Here is a 10,617-nt window from a genome sequence, read left to right on the forward strand (position 1 = left end):
TGACAGTGGAAGCCCCAAATCCATTTTCAGGTCCACACATGGATTAAGCCTCGGTGAATAGCCTCTCTTCCTAACTGAGGTATGTGGATAGCCTTGTTATACAGGTAACACCGGCAAGTGGTTTGTGGCAGATGCAGTCAAGTTAAAATTTAGCACCTTATCTGATCTGCCGTATGACCCATTTAAATTTGTTCTGGTTTTTAATATTTTCCACTTTTTTATTGAAGTTTTTTTTCGTTATTGTTACTGGTTTATTTTTTAATGTTTTCCTGTTTATGAAATCCAGAATAGGTAATTCTAGAGAGATAGTAACTAGACTAATGGTTTCTTGGAGGTATGGCAGGGAGGTTGGGGGAAATGGAGAGCTAGTAACCAATGAATGCAAAAATGAAGAAAATGTCCTAAGACTGGTTGTGGTGATGACTTTATAACTCTTCTTGATGTTGCTGAATTGTATGATGTGTGAGTTATATGTCAATAAAACTTATATAAATCAAGGAGTGCTATAGCCATCCTAGTAAACTACCTACAGCATTGGACGCTGTGCACTTAAGCTGAACATCAGTTTTCTACAGGGCTGACATTGACTGAAGCACATCGACTCCTAGGACTTTATTAATGAACTTGCTGGATGATCAAGCCATTGGGCTTTTGAGTGGCACATATTTAATAAAGCCTTTATAAAAACACATAAATTCATTATTTGTTGTACATTTAATGCCCACGAGCATGGATTAACTATACAATCAAGCACCGCTAGTTCATTTGAATTGCTTTTACATAGCCTTTCTAATTATGATGCCTTAACTCACAAAATGATTGGCTGTGCTTATGTAATTAAGGTAAAATCCTTGTACAGCAACTTGCAAATAAGGCGCCTGTGGCCTACTAAGGGATTGATCAGATTGCCATTCCACTAGGCTGGAAAGAGCCATTCCCATAGAGACTGAGACATTACAAAGAAGAACCAGGAGCAGAGTACATCTTTGAACCTAGGATCTTTGTGCTGAGAACCTCATAGACCCAGGAGGCAACACTGTAAGTGGTATAAAATGGCACAGTAGCACTAAGCAGTGGACCAAGAAGGCTGCATAGAGCTTCCCAGTAGAGTGAGTTGAAAACTTTTGGGCAGCAGACTTATTGGCAAAGTGGGATACCTTCTTTCTGTTGTTGGCAGAGCTATCAAAGACCAAGAGAAGTGAGTACCAGTGGGCAGGAGGCTTGCTAATGTAATGAAGTGCTTCCAGGCACTTGAGAGTTGAGACAATAGAGCCCTAAAAATTTTCCCAATTGGGATTCAGTGACAGAGCACAGGCCCACAGGAACCTAAGAATCAAGTCAGCCTGCCTGTCTGGCCAAGAAGAAATTAAGAATTGTCCTGGCACAGGCCCACAGGAACCTAAGAATCAAGTCAGCCTGCCTGTCTGGCCAAGAAGAAACTAAGAATTGTCCTGTTGGAAGCCAGGCTGACTGGCAAACTGTGTCCTGTTACTTCTCTAATAGACCTTATACTTTTGAGTATGGACTGTGAGTAGCTTGTGATCAATGCTATGAATTATGGAAACCAGCAGAGTACAGAGTACCATCTAGGGGAATAGCTTCACTGTTTTGCTTCCTCTTATTCTGGTACATATTTATTTCTAGCCTAAACCATTATAACATCCTTAAGCCATGAAATCTATTCCTCCAGATTCTGAAGTCCTTAAACATGGATTGAGCTATAATATACTAGCCGAAATCTTTGGCCATTCCCTGCTACATTGAAGATTCTCAGTGTATAGTATCACCAAGACATTTCAACTTTCTTACACTGATGCATGTACATACAAGATATATTCTGTTATTTGGTGCTATTTTCCAACAAAATGGTCTCAGTTGAACTCTCAATGCATATTCCCCCACAGTCTTAAGCCCAGGAACGGTATGTACTTTTACATGGCATAGTCTGTTTACATATTGACAACCTTCTAAAGTTCTGGTATGCCTCCACTTCCTCCTCCTGGTTGCAGCTCCCACACTGCGGTTCTTTGTGGTGTCACATGGTGCCTCCTGAATTTGCAAGAGGGTCAACATGGTGTCCCTCCATCATGGTGCCCTATGGGCCCCAATACCATTGAATAAATTGATCATCTCCAAAATGAACCAGATTGGATTTCTGCTACTTAGAGCTAAGTCTACTCGTTGGACCTAAGCTAAATCCCTACTACTACAATCTCAAACTCAGCTGACGTACACTTAGTAAAGGATGATAGAATGTATACAAACAATATGAGGGAGCTCAAAAAGGACTTTGGGGGAGGGGTATGGAGAATCCCAGTTTTCCAAGAACTTTTTGAAGTCCCTTGTTCATTATGTAACATAGTTTCCTCTTACCCTTCTTGTAGAGATTACAAGAATCTTTACAGAAACTAATAAACTAAACCTATTCCAGATACCGTATACACTTGTGTATAAGCCAGGTTTTTCCAGCACATTTTTACTGCAGTTTTTGTGGTAAAATTAGGTACCCCGGCTGATATTCAGGTCAGTTTATGCTCGAGTAGATAGGTATCTAAAATCTGAAAATAGATCAAGATTAAATGCTTGCTTAGGTATGAGTTGCATCAAAGTATCTCCACAGCTGTTCCGATGTCAAGAGAAGCTCTGTCGCAGGGAAAGTGCTGGAGAACTGGGTAGAGAGGTGAGCGATTACTGCTAGTCGCAGGGTGGCGATCCTGACGGTCTTTTTTTCAGACCTTTATCTCAATGGTAGATAAAGATGAGGACTAAACCCATGACAACAGATTAAGAATAGCACTCACTTTATTTAGCACTCTGAAAACATTTCAACGCTTCTACTGTAAATAAAACAGATCAAGTATCATCATCCTCATTTTAGAGATGAAGCAGAGAGGACGCCTGACTATATACACATCACATTGTTCTAGTTGCCTAAGTCATCTGAAACCCCAGCGAGACGGCCAGAGTTGGGAGGAAGGAACTAAGTGGGGCTGTGCTCATGTGGCGTTCTCTCAGGGGCTCAGTGTAAGTCTAGATCTCATGCAATTAAGCCACAGGAAAGGAAAAACTCTCCCAGTGAAGGGAGATGAGAATTCATAGATAAGCTCCTGCGTTCTGGCATTAACAAAGGTTACCGTCCCCCCATCATAATTCAGAGCAACTCCAATCTGCCTTGGGCAGTAGGACAGGATCTGAAAAGGCTCCGTACCTGTACATACAGAGACTCCAGCTGAAGACAGCCGCAAAGTCCAGAATCCTTCCTCAGGGGTGAAATTGAGAAACCCTCTTCTTACCACAGACTCTCTTGCTACCCCCACCAGGCAGAATTTGGACCGTATTCCATTTTCCGGAGGCCATTCCTCCTCCAACCTTTCAATGTCATTTCTAAATCCAGTAGAACGATATCCATCAGAGGTGTCCATGAACCCAGAAAAATAACTACTGCTAAATACACTTTGGACTCCACTCCTATGTCTCATTGCTGCGTCCTCATCCTCAGCTCCCCACCATATCCTATCCACCTTTACTTCCCAGTACACTTTGCCCCAGGTGAAGCCCTTATTGCCCAGCACACCAGGCTCAGGATCAAATCGCTGACCATGATGATAGTTGCTCATCCACAAGTCAGTGAATATTATACTCTTCCCATTTGCAGACACTGAGAGGTAGCCATTGGCTGTTTGTGTATTCAGGACGATCCTTACTGTTGGGACAAAAGGATAAAGATGCAGCATCATTAAAGAGAGCAAAGGAGTTTCTCTAATAGACTCTGGGAGAGACTCCCTGGGGACCAGGACAAAGATTGCCTTAGACCTTGTGTTCATTCTATTATTAGCTCCCTATCTACACAAGGCAGAAAACAGAAAGAGCATAAGCATGGTGATGAGACTTTGTGAGCAGGAGGCCAGGGAGAGAGCACCTGGGCTCATTATAGTTGGGTAAAACTGGGAAAAGGTTTGTGGTTTTGAAATAGAGGGATTGGGGATAGATTAACCATCAAAAGGACATTCCTGGCTAAAGCACTGATGCACATATAAGGGAGAGAGCACCTGGGCTCATTATAGTTGGGTAAAACTGGGAAAGGGTTTGTGGTTTTGAAATAGAGGGATTGGGGATAGATTAACCATCAAAAGGACATTCCTGGCTAAAGCACTGATGCACATATAAGGAAAGGAACTTCGAAGGGAAGCTGCCCCTGGAGGTAGGAGAATTCACTCTGTTTGAGGCATCGACCTTTATATCACCCCCTCCAGCTACTCACTTGTTTTAAACTCCAGGTCCCTCATCAATTTTCCTAGAGTGAAAGAAGAATACAGTTAAGTGATTTAAACAGATCTTTTCAAATAAAATTCTCTTACTTTTGGGCAACAGAGCTTAAAGCACAACCAGGCTCCTTGACCTCGAAAGAAATCGAGTGGTCTGTGCAGGAGACACTCATACTTGTCCAACTTTCATGATCCATGGCAAATACAATGAATGAATTCGGCATTTCATGGAAAAGGACAGTGGGGCATATTTTACTTTTGAAGTTTTAAAGCCTGAATTCCTAGTTCTACATCACATTAATCTTTGTATTCTTGAAGGTACTTCTTTGAAGTGCACTCTCCCAATATTCTTTTACCTCACTTTTAGATATGTAGCATCTTTAAAACAACTCTGGGTCCTGATGATTAGCACACCCTTGTCTAGGAAACTTTCTTAGACTGTCCTGTGAAAATTTTCCCTGGACCTCCTTAGTGTCCCTGCCAGGTATGAATGACCTGCTGCATAAGAGCAAGTAGTTTTGAAAAGGAAAGGACAGTGGAAACACTGTAGGAAACACCAGAGGTGGGGGGAGGGGGAGAGCAAGGTTTTCTAGGTTCAGAACCCCTGCCCTCAACTTACCATGGAAACCTCTCAGTCCTTTTGCTAATGATACAAGTTTATCTGAAAATTCGTCTGTTTGTTTTCTGATTGCTGGACTGATAGGCTTTTCAATCCAGTACTTCTTCCGGGGATATCTGGAGAGAGTAGAGTCCCATTAGGAACTACTGAAAGAAAAGTACACATTCACCATAGTCCCCATCACACACACACACACACACACACACACTCGCACGCACAGTTTATTATGCCAAATCTCTCTCACACACATACACACACACACACAGTTTATTATGCCAACCTGGCCAAAAGGAGCATGTGTGATTAATAAGATCGCAGTTTGATTGGCAGACAAAAAGATAAATGGTTCTGCAAGCAAGGCCTACCCACCCCATCTCTTGCTCTCTGGTGATCGGGGCAAGCTGGAACAGGCATGCTATTGCTATAGCTAGTTCTCTGCCTCAACCTGTGAACTGCACTACCTGTGGACCAGGCCAGCCTGTGGATCATGTCCCTAGAGCTTGAGGCTCCTTTGAGACCTGTTTCACCACACTGATGGTGCGCACATTGCTTGAGCTTGAGGCTGGTGGATTCTGTTGCCTTGCAACCCTAAGCTCCCAAACTACTGACTGTTGGTGACCCACCCTGCTGCTTGTTGCCTATGAGCAGACTTGCTTGCCTTACCCCACAGAGAACTCTGCTGTCTGCTTCCTTGACCTTGAACCCAGCAGCCCACGTGAGCTGGAGAACTTCCAGGATATTAACTGTTCCATGGAAGTGAGTTGAACTGAACCCTCTGTACTGTTGTGTGGACTAATAAGCTATTATATTCCTTCTCACTGTATAAACCTATCCTCATATATATAAAATAAGTATCCTGGTATCACGTCTCTAGAGAACCCTACCTCACACACATACACACACACTGAGAGAGGCAGAAATGGGAACAACTAAAAGTAGCATTTTCAAGTGGTCAGTTTCAAGACCAGGGTCAAAGAATAACAGACATGGGGTGGGGTGGGGGGGGAGCCATGATCCAAGTATTCTGTTGTTAGTTGCCATCTAGTAAATTCCAATTCAAGACAGTCTCGTGTGTAGAGTATACCTGCTCATTAAGTTTTTCAAGGCCTGTCTTCAAAGGCTGGGTGATTTGACCAGCCAGCCTTTGGACTAGTGGCTGTGGCACTTACATAATCTTCTGTCAACGTAAGCGAAGGGGTGGAGTCTAGCCTGTCAATCAGGTTGCAGCTTGATCTCATTTAGACGCATGAGGGAGAAAAATCGCTCACTGGAGGCCAGACCCACTCTCTCTGCCTTCCCTTCCCTGCTATTGAGACACTCATGAGAGCTGAAGATGACACGTGGAGACCCACGCCAGCATTGAGATGCTTCCACTGCCACTGGACCCACAAGACCCACTGGCCATCATCTTCCTGCATTCAGCATCACCGCATGTGCCGCCTGAGTCCAAAGAGGAATTTATGGACTAGTATCAGACATATGGGCTAATATCAGACTGATGGACTTGATCTGGACTGGGATGGTATGTTTTCTCAATATACAATTGCTCTTTTATATAAAGCTCTTTCTTATACACATGAGTGTCTATGAATTTGTTTCTCTAGTCTATGCAGACTAACACAGTAGTTGAGTGCTTAACCATTTACGCTGCCCAGAGACTTTAAAAGATTCTCTACCCATCAATCTATCACTTATACAAAAGGCTTTAAAAAGCAGGTAAAAAGCCATTCCTACCTTGGAAGGTCTCAGAAATATACTATTAATGCGCTGACTTCTTAAGAAATTAACTTAGAGGTATGGAAATATAAGGCAAATAAGAGAGAACTGAATCAATAATCCAGTAAAATATACAATCCAGGTCATTTTTCTTTGTGAAAAATAATTATGTAAATAGAAGAAGCATACTCTGGAGGAAGAACACATAATAATCTGAAATTAAAATTCCCAATTATCTTTAAAGCCTAAGGTACAGGGGGGAAGAGGATTGATCAAGGTGCAGTCAAGTATAGACGACACTTCAGGCTGGAGACTGGTACGCCCCAACTATGAAAATAGGTCCCAAGAATTGTCCCATTCTAACACTGTAATCCAGCTATCCAAAATTTCACTGTGGGTGGCCTACTATCATTTAAAGTTTACCATACATTCCCAAACTTGTTTGGCATACTGCCCCCTTTTCAAACAACAATAACCCTACACAGCACTGCCCCCACACCTTCCCAGAAATGGAAAATTCTTGTACTATAGCCCATATTCCAGGATCAAGTGTAGCTATCTGCCTTTGCAGCTCTGGTGGATCATTCCACCCTACTCCCACCCCAACCCCCCTCCCCACAACAAGGGGGGCAGCATCTCCCACTGCAAGGAGGCTGGCAATAAAGATTTGTTCTTCTGGGGAGAGGTATCAGGGTGTTGTGGCTTTCCTTCCACCACCATGGGAAGAGGAAGTGAGTGCTCTTCTTCACAGCAAGTGAGGAGACTGCAGAGACCTCCATGCAGAACTTAACCAGGAGTTTCTGTTACGAGAGCTGGCGGTGGAAAGCAATGAAAGGAACACAGAGATGGGTGTGACGCTTGTTTATGTCCGAAGGTGCTGTGCTGACAGCAGATTGGGTAGAGCATCCACAATTAGTGCAAAGTGAGCTTTTTGAGGGTAGAGCATCACCGTATGTAGCTAGTAGGTCAGGTATGGAGCCGTGGAAAGATCTAAGTGGGCCATCTCCAAAGGGCTCTCACCTGGAGGAACAGAGTGACTCCAACAGCGGTCAGTCAATAGCTGAAAGAGGAGACTCACAGAGAGCTGCAGAAGGCCTCATAAGAATCAGGGAAGTGCAGAAGAGGACCGAATTGGTCAAATACAATAAATGCTCCTCAATCAATGCTACAAGTCAAAAGCTGGAGTTATAGAAATGAAATACAAAATGAAAGAAATTTGAGGTGTTGGTTTTATCAGACAGGAATGACCTCAAGCCAAAATATTAAAGAATAGAGGGTATTTTATATTAATAAAATGTCATAATCTTTTATATTAATAAAAATATTATAATCAATTAAGGTATGACTTTCCTTAAAAGTCATGTGGAGAGCACTGATATTTAGCTGGTAAAATTCCTGCCTTCCATGTGAGAGACCTAGGTTTGGTGCCTAGCTAATACTCCTCAAATGTCATTCATCTGACAAAGAAGGTTTGGGTTTGTTATGATGATCAGGTGTTAGCAGAGCTTCCAAACTAAGCTGGACCAGGAAGAAAAGGCTGGCAATCGACTTCCCGAAGCCAGCCAAGGAAAACACAATGGAGCACAGTGGTCCAGTATCCTTGTGCATGCGTCACCGTGAGGTGGTGATGGTGTCATGGGGAGTAACTTCATGAGAGCTAGCAGCAGGAACAAAGGCCATGCAGGTGAGGAGGGAGATGCACCAAAATATGAAAAGTAAAAACTCTAAGGATACAAGAAAAATAGACAAAAACCCACTGCTAGGAAGAGTGTTTGACTTCTGTGAAATACCAAGAAATGAAAATGTAATGACCAGTATGAAATATCTAGATAATAAGTGTACTACGGAAAACATGGAGATACAGCAAATTATATACCAAGGAAAGAGCCACTGGATAAATCCCAAACTCCAAATTCACTGCCACCCAATCAATGCCGATTCATATTGACTCTACAGGACAGGGCAGAAATGCCCCTGTGAGTTTATCAGACAGTTACTCTTTACAGGAGTAGAAAAATCACCTTTTGCCTGAAGAGAGGCTAGTGGTTTTGAACTGCTGACATGGCAGTTAGCAGCCCAATAGGGCTCCTGGTGGATGAAAAATGTGTTATCTTATCATTGCCCCTCACTGTTTTCCTAGCTGCCAAAGGACATAAAGTGAGTGTTTTAGTGAGGCATCCCCTTCCTCTGGAAGGACAGCAAGTAGCATCTCAGGAAGAAGGAATTGACTAGCATGGAGGACAATCTGATGGTGCAAGGTGCTCCATAGAATATGGAGGACGTTGGTCAGGAGTAGCAGGAAGAAGTTACAAGAAAGCGTGTGAGAAACGAATTTGGAATCCTAAATCTTCTCTAATACTCTGTGGGTTGGGCACCCGTCTGTTAACCTTAAGACTGGCAGTTCAAACCTACCAGCGCCTCTGCATGTGACAATGGAGGCTGTTTGCTCCTGTAGTCATGTGTAGGCTCCGAAACCTTATACAGGGTCGTTATGAGCCCAAATCCATTCGATCGTAGTAGGTTTGGTTGCTCTGGGGTTTTGTTCGCTTGTGTTCACTTCTCCCATCATCTGCTCCCATATACTTTATCTCTTAGCCATTCCAACGTAAGTTCTATGACAACAGTGCTTCTACTCCCTCCTCATTCTATGGGATCCCTTTCAACCCTATGGAAGAACTTCTTTGCCCTCCAAGTAACCCCTTCGCAATCCATGTCAAATCCCAACATTAGTATCACAGAAACACACCAAGCAGCACTTACTTGCTTACGACATCATGGGGTGGGTCCTGAAAAGAAAGAGGAACACAGACACTGTCATGGAAATCGGGGTCCCGGGAGTCATCGCCACAGAGGAATCATTGAAAAACCACACCGGCACATTTTCTAAAAATGCAGGCTTTATCATTTTACTTCAGTCTCAAAATAATTTTCATTTCTGTAAGACTCTCTTAGCAGAATCTTTTTAGAAGGCTCCATCTTCCTTTTCTCTCTTTTAAACCTATCTATATAACATATTAATCGTTCTAAATAATCCTATTTCTCTAGATGATTAATATAAAAATCCTATTGAGACAATAACTAATGCAAAGGTTTATCTTTATCAGGAATATGGAGGAGGGACAGGGGTGGGGAATTGAGGAGCAGACAATGAATGCAGAAGTGGGGAAGGGAGCACTAGAACTGATTGTGATGATGTATACACAATTATTTTTAAAAATAAATAAATAAAAACAATTTAACCATGGAAGTGTATGATATGTGAATGCTTTATCAAGACAACTACTAAAACATAAAATTGATCAATGAAGACCATGGGCAAAGGGGAAAGAGTTGTTGGTTAGGGGGCACTGAGTTTATGCAAATGGTGGTGGAATAATTTAGAAAGGATATTAATAACGGTTGTACAACACGGAATATAATCAATGGCACTGAATTATACACGTAGAAGTTGTGAAATTGAAGAATTTTGTCTTAATCATTAAGACAGCTCATACAGCTCTTATCACAATAAATACATACATTGTGTCAAGCACATTTGTACGTATGTTGCCACCATCATTTTCAAAACATTTTTTCTACTTGAACTCTTGTATCAGCTCATTTCCCCCTCCCCACCCTCCCTCCCTCAGAATCCTTGATAATTTATATTTTTTTCATGTCTTACACCAATTTCTGTCTCCCTTCACCCACTTGTCTGTTGTCTGTGCCCCTGTAAGAGGGTAATATGTCGCTCATATGACTGATTTCCCCCTTTCTCCCCCCACCTTCCCCTTACCCTCCTCGTTTCGCTACTCTCATTGTTGGGCCTGAGGAGTTTTATCTGTCCTGGATTCCCTGTGTTGCAAGCTCTTATACGTATCAGTGTTCATACTCTGGTCTACCCAGATTTGTAAGGTAGAAATGGGGTCATGATAGTGGGGGGTGAGGAAGCATTAAAGAACTAGGGGAAAGTTGTATGTTTCATTGGTGCTATACTGCACCCTGACTGGATCCTCTCTTTCCTTATGACCCTTCTGT

At 42.6% G+C, this 10,617-nt stretch overlaps 1 protein-coding gene across 1 annotated transcript in view; it reads right to left on the reverse strand.

Moving 5' to 3' along the window:
* Nucleotides 1–2,784: 2,784 nt before the first annotated feature.
* Nucleotides 2,785–10,617, reverse strand: part of LOC101642430 (tripartite motif-containing protein 26-like) — a 31,559-nt gene continuing 23,726 nt past the window's right edge. Inside the window, exons 5-8 of the mRNA XM_004717302.2 lie at nt 9,361–9,386; nt 4,885–5,000; nt 4,262–4,294; nt 2,785–3,703 (exon numbers count right to left, since the gene is read on the reverse strand). Of these exons, the coding sequence (XP_004717359.1) occupies nt 3,012–3,703; nt 4,262–4,294; nt 4,885–5,000; nt 9,361–9,386 (867 nt within the window). The 3' untranslated portion in view covers nt 2,785–3,011. The remainder of the gene's footprint in view (nt 3,704–4,261; nt 4,295–4,884; nt 5,001–9,360; nt 9,387–10,617) is intronic.

This window comes from Echinops telfairi, unplaced genomic scaffold (genome assembly GCF_000313985.2).
Source record: "Echinops telfairi isolate 266 unplaced genomic scaffold, ASM31398v2 ScPeMD7_7453;HRSCAF=8491, whole genome shotgun sequence".
NCBI classification, from domain to species: domain Eukaryota; kingdom Metazoa; phylum Chordata; class Mammalia; order Afrosoricida; family Tenrecidae; genus Echinops; species Echinops telfairi.